We start from the raw sequence: 24343 nt of genomic DNA on the forward strand, positions 1-24343 counted from the left end.
CTGGGAACTAACTGGCAGCGCCACGCCCCCGCTGCATTTCAAATTACCCATGTAATTACATCACCTACATAAAGAACTTCCCCCACACAAAAGTCCAAAGGCACTGCCTCTTGAAAGAACACCAAAATATTATGAATAGACAGCAGTGTGTATAATATCATTGTGTGTGGGCAGTGGAGTGGTGCGAGGAGGGCACCCGGGTGAGTTTGGCAGCTTAACATTTAACTGTTGTGCGTGCGCCGGTTTGATCAGTGTTGATTAGCACATGCCAATGTCACCCATGTATCCTCTCACACTTAATCAACACGTTGGGACGAGTTACTGCCGTCATTAACCCACAGCTTCTCATAAAGGACTCAGTGTGTATTGAAGTGTGGCTGGCAGGGCCCTGGATGAGTGTGTGTGTGTGTGTTTGTGTGGAAGTGTGGAAGTGTGTGTTTAAAGAGCTAAGGAAGTCAGAAAGAAGAGTGTGCATTAGTCAATGCAATCTGTTTTAGTTAAATGTGAAGTGAGTGTGTGTGCGTCAAAGGGGCTGGATCCCCAAGCTGCTGTGTCCCCACAGTGTGTGTATGTGGACGGGTGGGCACACTGTGGGCAGCGCTGCTTGGGGCTTGGAGCCACTCAGCTAATGGGGCAGCTGGCACAACCTCAGAATCCATCAGGCCTCATTACAGCTCCTGTGCAGCCACCGTCCTCTTTTATTTCCTCTCCTCCTTCTTCCTCTCCTCACCCCATACCCTCCCATCCTTTCTTCTGCCACCCGTCCACACAGCCAACCCTGTGTGGCATGTAACTGCCCCGCTCCCCTCGCTGGAACATACATCATGGCCCCAGAGAGAGGGGCCATCACAGCTGGCAGCTCTCACACTGATTGACTTGGCACCCGTGCTGACTCAGACGCCAGGGGAAACATTTTTCGGGGAGAGGGAGGCATGGATGGGTGTGGGAGTATAGCCTTCAAGGAGGGACGGGGTGGTAGAGGGGGTTGGTATGGATTGGTACTTGCTAACAGTAACAGTTGGCACAAGTGGGAAGTGTGTTTCTGTGTGTATGTGTGTGTGTTTGGGTGGGGAGACTCCACAAATCATCACATCAAGTTTTTGTTGTTTTTACAATAATAGCAGCACCTCCTCTGTCTGTCCCCCCCCCCACACCACCCTGAGTGTGTGCACAGTATATGTGCGTGTGTATGTGCCAGTCAGAATCTTTTCTTCCCCTTCTTCTTCTTCTCTCCTTATCTTCTTGTCCCCCCCACCTACCCCCCTTGCCTTCTCCCTCTTAGAAAGCAGCGGAGCTTAAGGTTGTGGTTTCATTACACTGTTTGTTTTTCTCCCTGGAGGCTACGGGTCATTAGTGTTATTGATGGATACTCAGCACAGTCCCAGGGAACAGAGCAGGACAGAGCAGAGCAGCCGTGCACATGTTTTTAATATGACGAGTCTAATCAGGACAGGCGTGGTGGCAGAACCACTTGGAGCCTAGTTTTTGAAATCATCTCATTCTTTGCTCATGGAGTAGATTAGAAAGCAGCTCATCAGGTCATCAATTCCATGTTTGAAGGAGCGTAGGAGTGGAGTCTAGCAGATTAGCACTGGAGCAACTTAAACTACAAAGCATCAGTATAAGACAATCTTTGCAACTTTATTATGTTGATCATATTTTACCGTGAGCCATTCATTCATGTGCACTCACTTGAATCAGAGTTACTTTCAAAGGCTTCATGCTCTTTTCCATGTTGCACGCCATCCAGTGGTGGAAATAGCAATGTACACCTACCTACACATTTGGGTTCGAAAACTTCAACAATTAAATATACAAAAAAATGTTATAATATGTATAGTTTCTGGTTATGAACACACATCTTTAGTTATACAGACATACAGACAAGCTGACACATCAAAACCAAAGATGACTCCTTTACGCCACACAGATTCCAGAGTGTGGGAGAGTTCCTTGATACTTATCTTTTTGCAGCCTTGACATTTCACATTTATTTTTCCAGGCAACAACCAAACAAATGGTGCAGGACGTGTTGAAATGATTTCCCCTCATTCTTTTATCTGAGCCGACAGCTTTGTCAGCTGGAGTTCAAAACACTGCGGCCTTTGGGGAGATCTGGTTCAACGCTGAGGGGCAGAAATTATCTCTGGGACGTGAAGTTATGGCAGCAAAGTGATAGAATCTCTTTGCAAAGAGTGGCGTATGCTTAATTACAGCGAAAAAGTACCCATGATGCGATCTTACCTTTTACGGGCTATTTCATCACTGGTTTCCTGCACCCTTCACTCTCTCTCTCCCTCACCCCTGATAAGCAAGCCTGCGTACAACAGCAGGACATTTCATCCATCCAAAAGTACTTTTAGCACAAAGATCATGTTTGTTCATGGACTTGTAATAAAACAAAAGTTTCTTTCAGAGTGCTGAGATCATTTTAAGGAAACTGAAATGTTGTCTGAATCAGCTTCTCCACTTTTGAGAATTAAACAAAGATGGCCTCTGTTTAATTGCAGGTTTGGCTTCCATCAGAGCTACTTCTTGATCTTTCCATTTAGACATCTTTTGGCGTGCCAGCCCCTCATTTGTGGCACAGTGTTCTGCTGTGGGCACCCTGTGTTATGTATAGAGGGCTGATACAGCGCTGCAGTGACCACCCAGAGCTTAGTGAATGGATGGTCTCTCTGGGCCTGTTTGACTGGAAACAGGTGTGTGTCATCCGAAGATGAAGGCCTGGCCGATAAACATTATTGGAGTACATCTGCTGCTTGTCACAACACAGGGCGAGCTGGAGCGGCCCCCCATCCATCAGCCACACCAGGGGGTGGGTGTGAGGGGGGGGAGGAGGAGGAGGAGGGGGTCTCCATCCTCCACTGGCGGGCCCGTTCACCCATCACTCACCCTGGGGATGCTGGGATGGGTGCATGTTCGGTCCAGGCACCTGCCTGCCTCTGCCAGACCACAGCCGCCTTTGGCCGATAGAAGAGAAAATGCTCCAGTGCACTTGAAAAATGTCTCAGGGATCTCTGTCTTTCTCTGACACCCCTACACACTCAGAGGAGCACACACACACACACACACATACACATCTTACACCACCAGTGTACCCTGCTCAGGTGCCTCCCACAACCCCACCCACCTTAGACTACTGTCAGAGAGGCAGGCATGGCCTTAATGCTTGACCTCTCACTGGCTTTTGAGAGATGCCTGGTAGTAGCCTAGCACAAAAACACACACTGACATACCCCCACCCACCCACCCACACACATATACACAGGACCCCATAGGTCTCTGTGACAGCTGGAACCTCTCACCCCCCTTTTTCCACCTCCATACCTTACTACGCCCCCCTTCTCTCTCAGGGATCACAGAAATCAATACCATGCAACGCTGCATTCAGAGCACACAATTCAAAGATGATGGTTAAAAGCAGGTGTCCATAAATGTTTTTTATTGTTATTTATTTGGTTCATGGCTCTTGTTCTCATTGTTTGAGTAAAAAGACGACCAGAGAGGATAAAGACATACAGTATCACAGAGGAAATAAAAACAACGGGGAGACACAGTAAAAATGGAATATATCAATTCTATACAAAAAAATGTATCAATATAGCACCACTGACACAGGTATGCCACCTACTAATGAACACAGTAGATTATGACTGATATAACTGCCACTGACCTGAGATACAAAAATGCTCTCATATCTGTATTACAAAAGGCTTCCAAAGTTGTAATACCAGATAAATGTTTACAGGTGCTGCAGAAAAAAATATTTACATCACTTGTATCATTTATATAAGCTGCTAACTCAATAAACACAGATGTGAAAGAAGTGCAACGCATGCAGGTTTTTGCCTGCAGTATTTTGCGCCCAGCACACTGCACCGCAATAAGAAAACCCTTGAAAAATGCCAATAGATGGAGAGAGTTCACAATCCTGTGAGCCAGCATGTTGAAATAACTTACATTATGGATAGAAAATATCCTCACAGACATTTGTATACATGCAGGTCTACAGGAAAAAAAATGTTCAAGGTAAGGATGGAATATGAGTCTGTTTAGGTTAATATTTAAAGCAACCAACCACTGATTTTAACATTGTTTTGTGGATCACTATGATAGAAGTGAACTATATAACGGTTGCATGAGTTTGCAAGTACTGTTTGCATGGTGTATGTGCTGCAATAAATATAAAAAAAAAGAATTTATCGGTTAGATTTTTGATCATCTTCTATACCTATAACATTTATGACTTATCTACTTAGCCATACAGTATGCTTGTGGCGCACATGCCTGCAGCCCACGGCGTAGATTTCAGCTGTAGCAACATGATTTCTGCAACAGAATCTTGATGTTATATTTGTTCAGAACAGGTGAATAAGTCAATTTCTAAACCTGCTTAGTTTTCACCAGATATATGCTTGACATTCTGTTATGCTGACCTTCAAGTCCTTAAAATATTATTTTTACATTTTCTTTGTGACACATGTAACAGAGAAAGCTAAATGTTGGTAGTGGTTGTTAAGGTCAAGATTTGTACGGGTGTGTCTTGGTCAAATTCAGACACAACCCTTAACAACTCATTAAATGCTGGTAGTGTAAATCTTGAATGCAAATTAACAGTTTACAACCAGCAATTGAAATGTGATGTAAGTATTGGTGTTTATTGCTAAGACGTCATTGTAACCTCAGACTTCTTCCTCAGGCTCTACCTCAGACAGGTAGGTTAAGAGTTTATAGTCCTTTGAAGGCGCCTCACATGCCAGGTCCACTGGTTGATAATCTCGAGCTCCAGGCTCAGTGATGGAGTGCCAGTTTCTGACAGCTGAGTACCAGTTTCACAAAAACAAAGTAACACATAGTAATACCAAATCACCTTTACCAAGATGATCTAAGTAATGCTACACAGAGCCAAGCCCTGTGTTTGAACGTCCTGTCAGGAGTTTACACCGCTGCTTGGGTTATGTGGTTTTGCTGCCTGCTCTTCTCTTTCTTTGGGACATGGAAAAGTTCAACACTCCTGGGGTTTGGTGTAGTAGGGCTGAAAGGGGGAAAAAAAGCAAGAAGACATCAGCACTATTTGAAAATCAAAAGCAAATGTTCTGGGGTTTTTGGAGGAGAAGTAACTGGTACGTAGTCTCCCGTGTGTTTAGCTTTGAGGAGGTAAAACGAAGACAGCCCCAAGCCTGGCTCCATGCTGGGTGCAGATTAAAATAACTGTCAGGAGACAGGAGCAGCTATTGAGAGAGACAGGGTGACACACAGAGTGATGGGGCTCAGCCTCTCACACTTCATGACACAGTATTTCACTAAAGCTGGTTCAGCTTTACAGCCTGTGACCTTGTCTGTGTGTGTGTGTGTGTGTGTGTTTGTGTGTGTTCGTTCTGTTTTAGCTTGACAACCCTAGTCCTGTGTGTGTGTGTCTTTGAGTGTGTGTGTGTGTGTGTGTGGCAATGAGAGCTCAGGTTTACCTTCACTACAGGTGGGGCCCAACCAGGTGAGTGGGCACAGACATCTCCCAGTCAGCCCATCACAGTGGGCGCCGTGGGAACACTGGCACGGCAGAGAGCAGTCGGGGCCAAAGCGGTCTCCACCACAGTCTGAGAGAGGAAAGACAGAGATGGAGAGGAGACAAAGAGAGAGATTAAATAATTTCAGATAGAAAAATGGATAGTTAGTTGCTGTGTTGGTTGCTTTAATAAAGTGTAAAGGTGATGTCCACCTTTTTCACATCTCTGTCCTGTCCTTCCTGGGGAACAGAGGCACTGCCCAGATGATGGGTCACATGGTGCCTCACCAGCACAGTCACATGACCTTTCACAGTTCAATCCGTACCTGCCGACTTCACATCCTGAGAAGCAAAAACACAGGCACGGTTGTGTTACTGTACTTTCATTGACATTACAGTAATTCCCTTATCTGAATGCAAACATGAACCCTCTTCTCTACATGTGTAATTTACAACCCTTACCTACAATACTACAAGGACTGGTGAATTTATCTCTTACTAGGTATCTAGGGACTAAAATAGCTCTTCGTATGTATACAGTATGATAAGTGCACATAATCAACTAACATTTTATAACATTAAAAAGTGATCCTTTTACTTTCAGTGATCCAGGGTGGTTTTTTTAAAAAATGTTAATCCTCTGGTCTTGTCATTACCCAACAAACTGGAAAATGGATCATGACTGAGATCATTTTAAACTCAAATTGAACCCATTTTTAAAGAGGGATCAGTCAGGTAGTAATGAGTGATCTGGTGCTTGTTGTTTTATGATACTTTTATTGTATCATTGTAAATTTTTTGTGTGTTGTGCTGTTTTTTTTAATGTATTTTCTTGTTGAGTTTTATGTATTATAAAGGCCCATCTAGGGACAGGCATTGCAAACTTCTTCAGGCTATAAATGCTGTAGTATGTGGCATTAGTTCATGCTATATACTTCTCCCTATAAAATAAAAAGGATAAGTTGACCAATATCCCAAAAGTCAGTTTGGCCCTTTCATATGATAATTAGTAAATCACCCAAATTATCCATGATTTTTGTCACTTTGCTAGACTTGTGGGCAATTAGTTCTCCTATATGTAAAAATGCAACCCTAATGCATATGACCACGCACATACGCACAATTACAGTAAGGCACAAGCATACACACAAGCAAGTGCACATGCTATAGATAAGCAAACTTTTTATTCACTCACATTCACACGTACATATAGTGATAAGAAAATGTGCACACACATTTCCTCACACATACAGACGCACACAGAGATAGATCCATGCGTGTTTCTGGAGCCTGTGGCTGCCTTACAGCTGCTCTGCAATGCTCAGTCATATCTCCTGCTGGGACTGAAGTGGCCATTTAGGCGCTCACACTGCGGCTGAGAGCCCCGCAAGCAGGCAGGAGGGCACAAGGATGTAACAGGAACGCATTAAGCAGTCGGGAAACACCTGTCTCTCATCAAATAACCAGCCCGCCTGCCCGCCCACCTACCTACTAGCCTGTCTGTCTCCCCGCCGGCACACACTCACACCAACCCAATGGAAATTTTTTTTTTTTTTGGTGTCCTCTTATTCATGCATGCTCATATTTGCCCATGTAGCATTGCAGCTGGGTGTCCAGGTGGCTGTTTATTAATGTGAACAAGCTTGTGACTATGTGAGCATGATAGTGTTTCTGTCTTCATGGTGTTGCTTCACTGTATGTTTTTAAAAACTACTGAAATTCTCAAAAGATGAGCTTCCTATTCTCTTAAAAAAGTTTTGTAATTATACACCCATATATATACACCCATTTTGTTAAAATTGGTCCACTCAGTTTCATTTGATTAACACAAAATGTTGGGTTGTAATTTTAAGGATTTCAGTTGATAATTAACCTTTTGATAGTCTATATACTCACGTCTTTGGCATTGTGGCCCATAGTAGCCTGGTGGACACACACATTGTCCCGTCACATGGTCACAGGTCTGTCCCACCTTACAGTCACAGGTAAGGGCACAGTTCATTCCAAAAAACCCAGACGGACATCCTAAAAGAAACACAAGATGGTGAATTCAGGTTACATATACGTATGTTTCAGTGTATGGCTCAGAAAATGGTCATATATTCACTTTGATGTAGGTTCATTCAAGTGACACAGAGTGTCACCTATTTCACTATGGGAGTGAAGAAAAAATGGTATCCATTTCAGAAAGAGCTTTTACAGAAGCGTCAGTGAGGCCACTTGTAACTTTATCACCAAGTTTCTTTTTATATTATAACTGAGTGTTTTCATACCGTGTTGACAGAAGTGGCCGTAGTATCCAGCAGTACAGCTGCAGGTGCCAATGAAACGGTCACAGGTCCCATTGTTGAGGCATGGACAGTCTTGTGCACAATCAAGCCCATATTTTCCTTGTGGACAAGCTACACACACACACATATGAAATATGTTGCAGCTTCTGAATGAACCAATTACTGGTATTCCTGACAAAATTTAGATGGCAATCAACCTGTTTCAGCAGAAAATCCTATTGAGAATGCATTGAGAAGATGGTCAATATATAGGGACTTCTGATAAAACTGACATTCACTGACAAAAATTAGGCTATTTGCAAATTATTAGCATTTGGCAGCTATGAAAAAGATCAATTGGCATTTTCAAAAAGTGCTTTATGAGTACGTAAGTTAAGATTTATTTCTACAGTGTAGCATTTTTCAAACAAAAGTAACAAATGGTTTACAATTCTTAAACTTAAGCACAAAATATCACACCTATAAGACAGTAACAGACACAAGGACTGCAAAACAGCATTAAGACATAAGTAACACAAGAAAAAAGAAAAATTCAGTTTAGAAAGGTAGGGGAATACAGGGCTGCCAAGTTTTGACCAGCTTGGAGCGAGATTTGTTCCAGGGAGGGAATTTGGTAGTACTTATTTTTGTTCATAATTTATAATAAAATGAGCATTATTCGTGTTCAATTGACCTACTCAACCTCTCTCTGGCCTTATGAACCAACACCTTTTTCATAAGACTTTTTCTTTTTGCTAATTTGTGTTTATTGGGTAGCATTTCTGATATACACTCCAGATATTACACATGTTTTTCTTCAAAACAGGGGATAAGATCTATGCTCCTCACCATGGGCATCTGGTTATGTTTTAAAATGGGGGAGCAAACTTGGAAAGATACATAATTGGTGGGGGGCTCTGAGGGGTCCTCCCCCAGTAAAAATTGTAATTTAAAACAATTTTCCTGCATTTCTACACCACCTAACCTCTTGGATTAAGTAAAGAAACAGCCACCTGCACTAGTCTAGATTAGTTAGATTGAGGGCGCTATGAAAACCAAAAATGCATCAAGAACAGTATATAATTGGGTGGATCAGGACAGGAAATGATTATCAAAAGAATGGCTATTTCATATTTGCAATTATTATTATATTTATGTAGAATAAAATGGTAGTAGGCTGCAGGCTACTAGAAACATCTTCAAGAATAAACAAAGACAAACAATTTATACATATGAAGTAGCATGGAATTGCAAGAAAGTTTGAGAGCAACAGGGACACAGAGTGTCCCCATAACCATCTCCTCTCATGACGTGTGCACGAGAGGATAGGGAGAGACCCTGTTCTGCTGCCAGAAGAGCCACTGACTGAGATTACGCTGAGCAGCATGGATGGGATGGAATACGTCACAATATATAATAGATTTGTGTATATTTCTTGCTTTCCCCCTAATGGTCTGGAAAAACTCGCTGTTCTGTCCGTGTGCTGTCAGTGTCGTCTTTTCGCGCCGTGACGTTATCAGTCATGAATTTTTTTTCACTGTATGAGAAAATGGACGTGTGGCGTGAGAGCATGTGAATAGTGTCAATAGCGCAAGTCTCACGGTCAATGCATGACACTTAGCAGCCCTGGGAAAATAAACAAGCCTTGAGAAGTTTTTGCAGTGAATCATCTAATAGTATGGGGTAAACTATTCCAAAGTGTGGGGGCAAAGATGACAAATACAAATACAGTCTTATGTCACTTTATGTTGGGTTTAGGTATTTGTGCATAACCATAACACATTTAAAGGTGTAGTGTGTAAGAGTTAGTGAAATCTAGTGGTGAGGTTGCAGATTGCAACAAACTGAACAGCCCTCCCACTCCTCCTCCCCTTTCAAAGGTGTAGGGAAAACACAGGAAAAAAGCTAAAGGCCTTCTCGAGAGCTGGTGTTGGGTTTGTCTGTTCTGGGCTCTTGTAGAAACATGGCGGGCTCCGTGGAAGAGGATCCGCTCCTTATGTTGATATAAAGGGCTCATTCTAAGGTAACAAAAACATTATATACACTAATTAAAATATACTTATGAATATTATATTCTACTTCTGCCGAGTCCATTCTGTCTAGATGCCACTAAATTCTAGACACTGCACCTTTAAATGTTTGTTAGCGACATGTGTTCCCCTGCTAGCAGGGAGTCAAGTCTTACAAGTAGTATCTCTATCCCTGCTGTGTGCACCTTGTATACTGTATATTTTGTACTTGCATGTCATTATTTTTTTGATTTCCTATGAGGACAGTGTGGTTCTGTTGAGTTCTGATTATTTCCTGGTGTGTCTTGCCTCTGAAGTTGTACCTGTGTCACAGTGGGGTCCAGTCCAACCCAGTCCACACTTGCAGGACCCGTCGACAGGATCACACATCCCTCCGTTCTGACAGCTGCATGTGCTTCTGCACTGCAGGCCGTATCGCCCCCTAGGACATGCTGGAGAAACATTCAGAGAACATCAGAAAAAGGCAAAAAGTACAGGCGTTTCTGCTCTACTCTGCAACCACACCAAGGGGTGTAACTCAAAGATAGTGCACAGTGTGTGCTCCGTCTGTCTCTTTCACACACACAAGATTGCACTAACCACATACATGTTTACTTAAGCAACAGTTCATTAAAGAGATGGCAAAGTAGTCTAATTTGGCGCTGATATAAAAGAATAATCATGTTTCTCTGGGTAATTTAGATTGGGAAAACAATAAGGAAGCAGTCTTTGATTTCCCTGTTTATTTATTTGCTTCCTTGCCAAATCCAGCGACACGGAACACAGAGAACGAGCTACTTATAGGTCTCTATAAACATTCAACAAGAGGAACTCAAGAGGTGGTATGTCCAAATACATGCAGGAGGCTAAAGAAGAGAACATTTAGTGCAGGCAGCGCTGGAAACCCCCCGTTTGCAATCCAGCTGAATTGCTGATAAAGGGAGAGATTAAGAAAACCCAACTGCGCCTGTTTCTCGGGAAAACAGCCCTGTGATCATCAGAGGCCTCACACTGAGGAAATGGAGAATTTGTTACTTAAATATACAGGGAAAAATGTTGAAAAATACACACTTATTTGACTGGTTGTTTCTCACTTTCCAGTTACGCCTTCTACTTCTCAAGAACTTATTAGGACCAATTGTTCCAACTGATGCATGTCAGAGACGAGTAAAATATAAAAGGTTCTGTGTGATACCTGCGATAGCGTTTTACTCAAAGTGGGAAAATGGATCGTTCCAGTAAGCGTTGCTTTTATCACATACTTAAAAGCCATAATACTGAGGTGAATACTTTCAGCAAAGTGCATTTATCATCATGACTATTTTTGTTTTCAGTTTTTAACTCATTCTCCAATCACTATCCCTTACCTCATATCTAACTACTGCAAATGCACCTCTCATATATCTGGCTTTTATGAAATTGATGGACATAAAGGTATCCACACTAGGATAAAATGGACAACTCAGATAGATATATGTTTTTAAAACTGTTTAGTGACGTCAAAAATAATCCCCAGCATGAGCCAATTAATCAAGACAAGCAGTCAGTACATCAACATTTCTCAGTTTAGTCTTACCTTGTTGGCAGGACTGTCCCATCCTACCAGCGGCACAGATACACCTCCCGGTTACTGAGTGGCACTTCCCTCCTTCTCCACAGGAGCACAGCTTGGCACAGTCCTTCCCATAGTACCCACTCGGACAACCTGCAGGAATTAAAACACCCTCATTCACACAGTGGTACAAACTGAGAGGTTATGAACATAAATATCTTCATTTCATAGGCCTTGCGGGCTGCCTCTGTGGTGGCTGACTAGAATTTTCCACAACAACAAAGAAGCAGAAATCCCCCAAACAGTAACCCCATATAATGATATTAAAGGAGTGCAGAAAGATTTCATTCTGGAGTAGGCCTGCAAGCAGGTGCAAGGCTTCTTGACTCACTTGAGCTGCAGTTGGCTCCGATGAAGCCAGGAGGACAGTAGCAAGCCCCGGTCCTGAAGTCACAGCGACCACCATTGATGCAGCTGCATCTGGACTTGCAGTTGGGCCCAAAAGTCCCTGGTCGACATCCTGGAGACAAACCGTAGCAACACTTGCAGGACACAGCTGACAGGTTTGCAGAACTACAAGTTTTGCTTTGTGCTTATTGGAAGTATATTTTTAAAAAAATGTATTCTACAGTCGACCTTAAAAACCAACACTCCTCATATGACATGGGTCCAAAATGCATATGTTTAGCTTTAATTTATGAATGTAATTTAAGCAGAAAATGAACAGTATACTTACGTAACTTACAGCGTGCCCCATAGTAACCAGGTAAACAGCTACATATCCCCGTCACTGGATGGCACTGCTCTTGGTCTCCTGAACACTGGCACAGCTGGATGCAGTTTTGCCCAAACATGCCAGCAGGACACGCTAAGATGACACAAGCAGACACATATCACATGCACAGCACAATGGGAGTATTTGTTCAAATTTAGTAAGAAGTATGATGAGCTGGGAAAGTGCAGTTTGCTTAAAAATAAACAACTTGCTTCACTTGCATATAACTTTCTGCAAATTTTTTTACTATAGCCCAAATTCATTGTTTATTTGAAGATGTTAATTTTGTTCATTTTTCAGATTTTGTTGGTAATAATACTATATTTTTTTTGTGAACCAAAAATGGTTGCCATAACTCCAATATGTTAAATCTTTACATTGGAGAGGTATTATTTCGTCTCAATTAAGACATCATCTTAATTATGCACGCATTCAGTAGTTTGTGGGAACAAAGACAAATGCCATTTCCCTTTCCTTCCTCAGATTACTCTGTGAGCATACTGGGACATTCAGTATTGACTGGTGACAAAACCAAAACTCCCAACAAACTTTCCCTGGTGCCCAAACCCAGATGGACACAGAGGGACATTCTTTCACACACCCTTTTTGCATACATACGTTTACGCTCATCACAATAATGAATGGAGTCCGCAGACAATCAGTCATAGCGAACAAGATGAATCTGTGAACCGAACATGTTTTCGGGTGAGACCGCAGCACCCAGCTACTCAGTCAGGCAGCAGCAGGCAGCGTGGGGGACAGATAAGAAAGGACTCCAGACTAAAGAGGCAATTACGGCGCTGTCATTATGCATGTCTGCCTTCCAAAAGCCCTTATCCGCCGCCGAGGAGACAAAAACAATGCCTTCTGTTTTACTTGGCAACCGGTGTGTAACATTTATCAGATGTCTGGGGAGTGTGTGAGGAGAGGAAGGGAGTTGAGGCGGTGAAGGGGGGGAGGAGGAGTGGTGAGGCTGCTCGTACACAGTCCTAAAGGGTATGGTTTAAATAATGAAACATTAACATAAAGTCCTGTGACAGTGAGGGTTTAGTGCTGGTGTAGAGTGCATTTCCTGGAATGCAATAAATGGTAATCTTTCCCAGTAGGACACGTGAAAAAGGAAATTTTAATTAGTATGAACAGAATGATTCTTGGTGATCACCTCAATCCCATGATGCCTTTGCTTCCTGGTGGGAGCCATGTATGTCAGGGTGACAGTGTACCGATCAACGAGGCATGGACGTCAGCCAAATGGTTTTGAATACTTGACAGTGATATTAGCCATGTGCCAAGGCTTTCTCAATAATCAGTTGTACATAAGAGACATTTGTGAAATACCAAACTTCCACTTAAAGATGCTGATAAGTGTTTTGTTTGCCTTTTACAAACTGTACAAACTAAAATTCTACAATTTCTGCAGTGAAGAAGCTAAACTGTATTTTCATTATTACTTTTCTCGCAGCCAGGCCCTGTGAGTCCGGCTGGGCATCCACAACTCCCTGTCTCATGGTGACAGGGTACTCCGGTCTGGCACTGACACCGCTGGGCACAGGAAGCACCGTAGAACCCTGGGAGGCAGGCTGAGGAGTCCACACACACATGCACACACACGTCAGTTTACTCTCATGCTGAAAGATCTTCTATTTGCCAGTTTCTGTTCATTCACTCGCAATTTCCTCTGTCCTATGCACACTCACGTTTGTCGCACTTGGCTCCTCTCCAGCCTGGCTCACATTCACAGCGGCCCGTCACATGGTGGCAACCCGAGCTATGGACACAGTCGCACCTCCGCTCACAGCCCTCACCGAAGAATCCCTTAGAACAGGCTTCAGACAGAACACACACAAGCGTTCGCATTCAGCATGCAGCATTAGAGTCTGAGAAAAAAAGCTTTTTTGAAATGTCCACTTTTCTTTTATGCTTATTTACCCAACGCTAATTGCACAAACTGTTTTGACACAGCCAGTTTTATGATTCAGGCGAGCAAACCTGCAATTTTGCTCTGCTGCTACACAGAAATGTTAGCAAACTCTTGTATTACAAATGAAGTACAGATGCAAGGAGAGAGTAAGGCTACACTGGCAGTGAAGTGTCTTGAAAATCTTTCAGCAGAGTACAACTGCGAAAACACTGTCGAGACACTTCAGCAGGCAATAGAGGGATGCTGAACTAAGTGTTGGCCAGTTTCAACTTATTCCTGTTCAACAGTGTCCTGGAGAGGGATACTGAATGAAGGAGCCAACTCCATGCTCTCTTTCAATATATACTATATATGTAGTATATATATATACTGTATGGAAAAATAGATAACAGAAAAAAATGCAGAATAAAAACTTCAAAAGTTTTAAGTGCTGATGTGACACTGAGAACGTCACCTGACTGACAGAGCTCTCCCATCCAGCCGAGCAGACAGACACATCTTCCTGTCACTCTGTCACATCTCCCTCCGTTTGCACAGCCGCAGATCTGGGTGCAGTTCTCTCCATAACGTCCCTCCTCACACTCTAGGAGCGAGAGAAAAGGAAACTTCAGATAAAAATTGTGAAAAACTTGATCTCAAAACTTAACACGATGGTAAGTAGTAGTGTAGGGCTCACCTAACTCACAAGCAGCTCCTGTCCAGCCGGGCGGGCAGGAGCACTGACCAGTCACGCTGTCACAGGAGCCTCCGTTTTGACACAGACATTGGCCAGAACAGTGTTCCCCATATTGTCCCACAGGACATGCTGAACACATACACACACATAACACAGCGCAGAGAGTCAATAGACATGAATGTAGACATTACACAAGCAGATAGTAGTCATGAAAATACTAAGGTTACATGTATCAACATGGCACTGATGATCCTAAAAATTGATTGTCTCTATCTCAAAACCAAAAGCATGGCCATTCAAGAGGAACATAGGCAGAACATACTTGAAATATAAATTCTGGTAAGGAAAGAAGCAGATATTAACATTCAGGAATGCAACTATAAGATTCAGGTCTTTGCACACCTGGATGTTCTAAAAACAAGTGTACACAAGCCAACACAGTCCATGGTTAGGAGGAAGCAGCTCTACACACCTCACATGTATTTAAAACAGCCTTTCAGTAAGAACAAAAGACTTGTTACCATATTCATAAATATTGTGACTCTTCCCGTGTGTTTATGGACTTTTATGTGCATATGTTACTATCTATGCAAAGATGTATTTCTACTGATCTAAAACTTCTGACATTGTGATTTGAATGGTGCATTTAAAGGATTATACCCGTGTGTTTACAAATGGTGGCTCCTTGACTGCAAATCATGTCTACTTTACAATTTTGCAGTTTTTTGAATACAGGTTTCTATTTTGTAAGTTTGTTTCCTATCATTCCAGGCAGCCATTGTTATCCTCCACTTTCTGTAGAATATAAGATTAAACTATCAGACTCTTAAAAACACACTTTTAGATGTGTAAACTGTAACAGTGAACATTAAGTCTGCAATAATTTTGTCAATTTTTGATCTGCTCATTGATTTTCATATCATATGGAGATAAATGAAAACCACTAGATGCCTGTAACAGCAGACACACAGAAATGTCTACACAGCAGCATGGTTTGCAAAATCGCTGGTATGGTCCTGAAAGAAAGTAGCAGCAAAATATTTGTAAGGGTTTATGATGCTGAGTGATTAGCTAATGTGAGGACTGCATGATGAGCCACTCACGCAGCTGGCAGCTGACTCCAGTCCACCCGGCCGTACAGCTGCATCGCCCGGTGACGTGGTCACACCTGGCTCCGTTCTGACACTCACAGGTCTGACTGCACTGCTCCCCAAAATGACCCTCCTGGCATTCTGCCCACACAAGCAGGCACAGACATATAAAAGCAAAAAACACACACACAAACAAAACACATTCAGTATTACCTTTAAATGCACTGTAGCAGCTACATCCAGTGCAAATGTATGAGACTAGAAAGTTAAAGGACATTTCGGAGCATTATGGTTTTCAGCGCACATCTTGTAAACTTTTCCCTAATGATCAAAGTCCAAGATGACATTTGGAGTCAAAGAAAGAGGAAAATGCGCTAATGACAGAGATGCATCGTTAAGTCATGCTAGTGGCTTTCTGCTGACTCTGGCTCTGGTAGTTTGGACCACAAAATGGCTGTGGCAAGAGGAGAGCCTCGAATAAGACTGCAGAATGACAGACTAAGAACTTTAGTGGGCATTTCACTGGATTCATTAAAACAACGGCATGAAATCCCCAAGAAACTTTAGCATGAGAACACTGATTGGTTAGCTACTAAAAGAGTATTCCAAGTTATGCTCTCTCTTTCCTAATGTTGATCGCTATAAACACGTGGGTGCATTTATCCAGAATAGACCTCAATTAAACCGTGTATGCTGCAGGGCACTCTGGTCCTCCCTCCTCTCTCCACCCGTACCCATCCCTAAAAAAGTCATTGGCAATGTCTCATTATAGAGATAATTGTTCACAAACACATCATAGTTGTGTTTAAGGAGAGGATGTTGTGATGGGCTGCAGTGAGGGCCTCCCTCACACCCCGTTTTAATGATGTGGCTTCCATTACCCAGAATGCAGTGTGGTCCTGCCCAGCCGGCGGTGCATAGGCAGGCTCCTGTGATGTGGTGGCAGCGGGCACCGTTCCTGCACTCGCACATCTGGCCACAGTCAAGACCGTAAAAGCCGTCCGGGCACACTGTGGGCCAAGATAAAACATCCGACTGGTTAGAACTGGCAGCTTCACAAAAGAGGAGAGGAAAAAGGTTTAGATGCCAACCTTTTTTTTTTATTTAGTTCTTTCTCTTCCCTTCCCCATCTCTCACTCTCTTCTCCTCCTCCTCCTACTTTCCCTCTCTGTCTTACCACCTACTGAAAATACCAATATCAAATTGCAGTACCACGCTGCGGCTGTTCATTTGCAGAGCGTCTGCGTTCGTTAAGTGAGCTCATGTCCCACATGTGTGGTGGATCTGGGCCACATCAAAGCCGATGGCGGCTCGGAGGCTGTTCCCTTTCGGGGGTAGAGGGGGCACAGAGAGCCGGTAATTAGAGCACCTGCTGAGTCCACAGGCCCCACCAATACACGGCAAAACAAAGCCAGGTTACTGTGCCCCCTTAAGACGCACACACGTGCACCTACAGTACAGTATCGCTGCTGATGCAAGGAGATGCCAGTGAAAGAGTCTGTTTCCCATTCTCAAGCAGAGCCGGAGAGATTGTTTAAGTGTGTGTAGAGTCAATTGACACTCAGAAAGTTTGGTAAACATAGTGCCTCCCATCCACAAGAACCTCGCCAGAGGCTGCGGGATGAATGAGCCTTTCCACTACTGGGATGTAAATATTGTCTGTAAGCATGACTTCACCAGAGCAGGAAAGAATGAGTCTGTTTATTCACTGCCTATTTTTGATCGCTCAATCTGTCAGTGAACAGCTGAAGTGATCACAGCCTAGTGCAAGCATAATAGTTGTATTTTGGAAAACAAAACATTCTTCAATTCTGGCCTTTATTTACAGGAACGCTGCTCTACTAAAGTCTTTGACTGACTGACAGCTGCTGCTGACATTTCTCTCTTCAAGTACCCTCTTCTGTTTTCTGTTGCAATAATATGTGAGGAGCCTGGTGAGGGTTTGGATAGAGTCCGTCCCAATTATCTCAGCAGCCAGCAGTTTTTCATTTCATTTATATACTGCCTCGTCTATCTATAAGGGAAGCAGTGGACCGTGTTACTAAAGGAAGCCACAATCTGGAATGCGACAGAAATGTGTAACTTGGTGGTTTTATGAATTATGAATGCCACAGTACTCAGGGTGTTCCCTACAGTTTATGCATCATACCCTCCTTCTCCTGCTCCAATTGATGATGCTGTCCACTCCTACTTTTTTCTACCTCGAGGCCCAAAATTGGGAAAAGTATCCTTCCTGCTCAGCAGTTTCTGGCACAGTCATCGCCACGTTCCCACGCTGACAGCATGACGTCTTCGCCTGCCTCTGTAGTGGTTAGGCTGCGATGTTATTAAAGCCTGCCCTATGAGGATGCTGTCATTTTAACCCAGCTGTACATTAGCTCTGTGGTAGCACTGTAGCAAAAGCACTAGTTTATTGTCTGTTGTTTATTATTATGACAGCAGTTGCTGACACCATGGCAACAAGCTGGTCTTTCTTTCCCACCTTCAAGAATGTTTTATCTGATCAATTATTCACCAAATGTCTGTTATATATATAATGAAACAGGGGCTGAAAAATACCTCTTTAATGAGGTATCTCTGCCAGGCACAGTAATCACCTCAACATGTTAAAACACTTTCCTTATATGTCTGCTGGAGTACACATACTCTTGCTTCAGATCTACAGAGGTTTTACTGACAAGTCAGAATGGCAAAGTTTATTATTTGTTTATGCCAGCAGGGGGCGACTGGTTTCCAAATTAACCGCAGAGCAGCCATCTGTCATCTGATATTAGCACTGGGTCTGCTAGTGTTTGTAAGTTTAGACTCTTCCCTTTGACTCTTTGTTTATAGGTAGGCACAGAGGAGTCAGTCCACCACCACCACCACACACACACACACACACACATACACACACACACACACTATTCCATCGCTGAAAGACTCCATCTCTAGACTAAATGAGCTCTTTAAGACAGGAGGATTATTTCCAGATCCCTGGTTGTGTAAGAGCCACTGCTGTCAGCCCATAAAGCAGGTCCAGGGACCACACAGCCGGGGGAGAGCAGACCACAGAAATACAGCGGATAGAGAGAACACAAAATAAAACTTCCTGGTGCTATTCATGGTCTATACGCTGAAAGAGGTCAAGACAACAACAACAAAAACAACCCGGTTTCTTTGACAATAACGCGGATGCTCAATGCCAGTTCTTTTTACTGCGACCAAATGAACTATTTTGACGCAAACATCAAAGCTGCAGACCAAGAAACGGAGCACGATCCACGTTAATTGAAGAAGTGGTCTAGCTTTCAGGACTCATGTCAGCACAATGGCTTGTTTCCTCCGACAAAAGTTGACTAGAGTGTTTAGCATCAACCTCAGTGCCACAAAAATGCTCAATGAAAGAATGGTTCTGCCATAGTAACAAGCTTTCTGAGTACTGTAGTACCAGTTATTTCCATGAATAACATTATCAAAGCCAGTGTGTGGATGAAAATGAAAATCTCCCGCATAGGATCGAGCGTTGAAAGGGAAAGCCATATCTTTCCATTTTAATTCTGTGAAACAGATGAACTAGAGAGATCTGGTCCTTCTCACCGCGCAGGCCTCTTCCTGACTTCTCCTGAAGGAAGAGGCCCAGCAGAAGACTGAGAAACTGGACACCTCTGTTTGAGGCGAAAGGCCTTCAGAAAACAGAATCTGGTCAGACCGATAGCCCTATTTCCACAGCAAGGTCCAATCAGAATGACGTCTGCATCTAAGGCCATTAGACTGTTATGACTAGGGACGCGAAGCTCTGTTCTAGTGTGACATGGCCGTGATTTACGATGCTCTGTGTACAACAGAGGTGGTATGAATTTCTGCGCCTGGTGGTACACTTACAGTAAATCTTACACTTTGTAATAACATGAGGCCACTTCAAGTCAAAAGACTATAATCAAGAACAAATCTATTACAATGTTAAGACTGTTAGATGGTTGGTCTTACAGTTGAGGAAAAAATATCACAATGATGAGAAGAATACTAGTGAGGGGTTTGCTATGGCAGGATGCTTTAAAAGACGCTGCTTACACAGCCTATAAAATACAGTCAATCCATCCCAGAACGACAAATACAAATTACATCTTGGGATTTGTGTGGTTTTGAAATGGTTTTGCTTCTGACATTGCATGGACAGTCTGATGATTCATTGAGTCTGTGTGGTGATTCACTGAAACTGTGGAAGAGATGAATAAAATCAGAAGAACATCCTGCAGTGCCCTCTAGTGGATTTAAAAAACAGATAATGTCACCTATAATGGAGGAAGCCAGTTTTGCCTTTAATTAGGATGAGGTTAAACCAGTGGGATTACCCATTTGTCCCACATCACTCAAAAATCAACAGCATGGATGGTTTAACAAACAGATTGAGGATAAAACTTGAACTGGTGGTGCCTCCAAAACATCACACCCTTTTGCTGTTTTTATATTTAGTTGTCACAACTTAAATTCAAAATTAAACTGAATTCAGGAATTAAATTTTTTACACAAATAATGTTAGATATGAAATGTAGGGCTGCAACTAATGATTATTTTCACTATCCATTAATCTGACGATTATTTTGTCTATTAAATGATTAATGAGTTGGTCTAAAACAGGCAGAAAATAGTAGAATTACTTTCATTACAATTTCTTCTTTTTTTTTTTTTGTCTGACCAAGAGTCCAAAACCTTAATATTCAGTCTATAACGTAAGACTAAGAAAAGCAGTAAATCCTCACCCTTCAGAAGCTGGAATAATTCACGTTTTCTTTAAAAGCTTTAACTATTAATAAATTATCAAAATAGTTGCTGATTAATGTTCTGTCTATTGACTAATCCATTAATCAACAAATCATTTCAGCTCTTACAAAATTTTAATATAGATAAAATATAAAAGTTGCAAGTTTACTAGACTGATTTTTCAAGTTGGATGGGGAGTGTCGGCGATATTCTTTTTCTGAAGCCAGTCTAATGATTATGTGGTTGAATTTTTAGGGTCATTGTTCATGGAATTTCATCAGGTCTGACAAAAATCCATGTAAGATCAATACGTCATCTTGATTTGATTTTGTGGCTTGGAGTAAGTGTGCAGGCGTTACGTTCTTTTAGGCTTGCACCTACATGATGTGTGTATAACTACTCTTCTTCAACTCATTGTCCACGTTTGACATACATACACGCATACACACACACACATAAATAAAGAATAGTCTTTGACCACATAAGCTGTTCACTTGTGATTGGATCACTGTAGATGTATTTTGGAGCCATGTGTGAACAGAGGCGTGCAGCCAATGGGAGTGCCAAGTATAACGCTAGAGTCAAGAGAACTGGGATGACTTGTAGAGCACATAGAGGAGAAGCTACCTTGTGCTCCCAGGAACAGGTTGTGTTTTGTGTTTGTGTGTGGAAGAGGGGAGAGAGTGAGGGAGGGTGGAGTGGTGGAAGAAATACTCATGTCCTTTACTTAAGTAAAAAAGCAAATCTAAAATAATCTACTCTAATAATAATCTAATAATCTAAAAGAAAACAAGTAAAAGTGTAAAATCACACTTCACTTAAACCACAAAATTATCAGCAAAATATACCTGAAATATAAAAAGTACTTGTGCTGGAGAAAAATGGCCCCTGTGGCTGATATATTGTTATTAATGACATTATTAGATTAATAATACCGATCATCATCGGAAGCAGCCTTTTTTTGCAGCTGATCAAAGTGGACCTAGTTTTAACTATTTTATAAATAGGTAGTAGTTTTGTCCCTGTGGTTGAACTTTTTTCTATCCATTTTTTATAGCTTCAGTCTGAATTGTAGTGGGAGAGAAGAATGAAGTATCACAAAATGGAAATATTCAGGGAAAGTGCAAGTACCTCAGAACTGTACAGTACATGAGTAAATGTACTTAGTCATATTCCACCACTGGTGGGAGGTAATCTTAGACCTTCAAAATATGCTGCCATGTACATTAATACTAACCAGTTGTTCCTCTGAATTCAACACAAAGAATTGAGTGAACCTTAAATCACTCTTTGAAATCTCTAAAACATTTAAGAATATTTTTTACAGACATTAAAAATTGATAAAGGCCTAAATTATTGCAGACATGACAAACCGGTCAGGTAAATTCACTTTTCTCACAAAATATACCATCACAAGTATTATAAATACTGATCAGAAACTAATGAGATCTTACTTTTTTCGCAGAAAGTGCCAGCATATCCGGGGGAACATGTGCAGGCTCCACTCACGTGATCACATAGGGCTCCACTTTGACACTGGCACTGCTGCACACACCCCTGACCATAAGTGCCATTCACACACTCTGTGAGCATAAGACAGAAAACAAATGAAGGAGACAGATCATCAGGAGTACAGAGTAGAAAAACAATATCTTAAATCTTGAACTTTTAACCAAATGTACTCAGCTAAAAGCTTTCTGTCGCAGTTCACAAGTAAATGTTGCCATGTGTTATGTTGTGTTATATTCTGCACTAAATACTGTTTAAAGAAGTATGTCATACAACTGGATGTACCTGGATTATATAACAGTCCTAGAACAATATCAACTGCTGCTGAAATAAAACATGTATGATTAAATGAAATGTCCAGCAAATTACTTTCAGTGTAATGAACAGAAAAGATGTTATAACTGAGGATCACCTCATGGTGGCAGCATTCACTAAAACATATCTTAGGAAATTCTTTGATACCTGATAAGTTAACTTACTTCTCTCACAGTAGTCTCCGATGAAGCCGGCCTCACACACACACTGACCGGTGACAGGGTCACAGCCCAGAGAGCTTTCTTGGCACTGACATTTACTGATACAGCCTTGGCCCCAGTAACCAGATTCACACGCTAGAAACATAAGCAAACATTACTGTGAAAGTTAAGTAGAAGGTTATCATATGTCCTGTGCTTTGCTTTTGCTGCTATTCTGTCATGCTGTATTTTTTTTTTTTTGTCTTCTCAGTTGCCACTCTAACATTGTCATGTTTTTTTCAGTGTTTGTTATCATGCGTTTTATAGAGGAAGGCTTCTTACAAGTTGCACAGTCGTGGCCTCTTTTGCCAGGTGGGCAGACACACTGTCCGGTCTGTGGGTCACAACTGGCATCATTGTGGCATGAACAGCGCGTTACACAGCCTGGTCCATAGTAACCTAGGGGACACTCTATAGGCAACATGACATTCATAGGAAACACGCTTTAGTAATCCACTCTGGTTTAAAGTAAAGAATATCTTTGATTTAAATAAAACTTCACTAAATACTTTAAGCAGTAACATAAGGAAAGGACAAAAGCTAAAAAGAATATAATTATTAAAATGTTTTGTTTGTTAAATCGCAGAAAGTTGTTGCAAATTCACCATTTTGGCAGAGTGTTCCAGTGAAGCCGGGCCTGCAGTCACAGACACCAGTCTGCTTGTTGCAGGAACCTCTGTTCTCGCAGGGAGGACAAGATGACTGGCATTTCATCCCCCAGAATCCAACAGTGCAGTCTAGGGAGTGTCAAGTATCTTTCAGATTAAGTGAGCAGTAATCCACTTATATGAGTTATTGCTATGTAAATCCCTAAAGCCACTTATAGTATAATAGAATAATTTAGAAGAAAAATGTATTAAAAGGTTTTGAAAGGGGTACATTTTCTGACATGGACAAGTCACTTATAAAGCAAAGGACAAGTTTCTAATTGGGTTGGCTTAAAGAGGCACAAAGAACACAAACCTCCTGGTGGTTCAGAGGGTTAAAGATAAAACTGCAAGCTTGTAATGTCAGTGAGTTCAGACTGGTCTCAATCACATGTCATCACATTTCCTACAGTCTACTACCACATAATTAGGTTAAAATTAATACTAAAACAAAAAAAATCTGTTCAAAACAATTGTACCTTCCTGACATGAGTCTCCGGTCCTCCCAGCAGGACAGATGCACTGTCCAGTTATGGGATCACAAGGAGCTCCCCCACAGTCACAGGTCAGACGACAGCTCTCTCCATAGCTCCCAGCTGAGCAGGCTAGCAAAACACAATAAATAGTGTACAACACAATAGTCACAGTGTAACACACACACACACACACACAAAAGCAAAAGACACAGTACAAGATTGCACAACATTGCAAAAATGGGTCAAGAAAGAGAACTGCAGAAGTGAAATTTTAGAAATACTCAGTCATTTTCTGTTTATTTATTCAGCCTCTGCCAATAGCCTCTGTAGTAGTAACTGAAGTAAATCACCCCTGTCATGACCTGGTCTGCAACTTAAGCTAAGTACAATCCAGAAAATGTTTTTTTTCTCTCTCATTTGGCTTTGACAAATCTAGCAAGCCTAGACCTGGACTGTGCATTAGTGCTGACATACTGTAACTCTGCTCTGTTATCTTAGTTCATTCAGCAGACACAAAAAGTCATGTTTTCTATCAGAGGCTCCTGAATGATATTCAGTATCACTTTAGATCACAACACAGGGAACTGAACTTTCCATCAACCAGCAGAGCAAATAGCCAGAGGACACCCTGGTGTGGAGGAACACTCATGGTT

General features: G+C 42.1%; 1 protein-coding gene across 4 annotated transcripts in view; it reads right to left on the bottom strand.

Annotated features, from left to right (window-relative positions):
- Positions 1-3428: 3428 nt before the first annotated feature.
- Positions 3429-24343, bottom strand: part of megf6 (multiple EGF like domains 6) — a 61726-nt gene continuing 40811 nt past the window's right edge. For 3 of the 4 annotated variants that reach the window (XM_042415119.1, XM_042415120.1, XM_042415121.1), the window contains exons 19-38: positions 23694-23819; positions 23173-23304; positions 22850-22978; positions 22532-22663; positions 21998-22126; positions 16682-16810; positions 15813-15941; positions 14710-14838; positions 14488-14616; positions 13810-13938; positions 13564-13692; positions 12074-12205; positions 11729-11857; positions 11362-11490; positions 10109-10237; positions 7780-7908; positions 7403-7531; positions 5720-5848; positions 5469-5597; positions 3429-5038 (exon numbers count right to left, since the gene is read on the bottom strand). In XM_042415119.1, the coding sequence (XP_042271053.1) occupies positions 4959-5038; positions 5469-5597; positions 5720-5848; positions 7403-7531; positions 7780-7908; positions 10109-10237; positions 11362-11490; positions 11729-11857; positions 12074-12205; positions 13564-13692; positions 13810-13938; positions 14488-14616; positions 14710-14838; positions 15813-15941; positions 16682-16810; positions 21998-22126; positions 22532-22663; positions 22850-22978; positions 23173-23304; positions 23694-23819 (2537 nt within the window). In that variant the 3' untranslated portion in view covers positions 3429-4958. The remainder of the gene's footprint in view (positions 5039-5468; positions 5598-5719; positions 5849-7402; positions 7532-7779; positions 7909-10108; positions 10238-11361; positions 11491-11728; positions 11858-12073; positions 12206-13563; positions 13693-13809; positions 13939-14487; positions 14617-14709; positions 14839-15812; positions 15942-16681; positions 16811-21997; positions 22127-22531; positions 22664-22849; positions 22979-23172; positions 23305-23693; positions 23820-24343) is intronic. The other variant, XM_042415122.1, reaches the window with a different exon arrangement.

This window comes from Thunnus maccoyii, chromosome 6, assembly GCF_910596095.1.
Source record: "Thunnus maccoyii chromosome 6, fThuMac1.1, whole genome shotgun sequence".
Lineage (NCBI taxonomy): Eukaryota > Metazoa > Chordata > Actinopteri > Scombriformes > Scombridae > Thunnus > Thunnus maccoyii.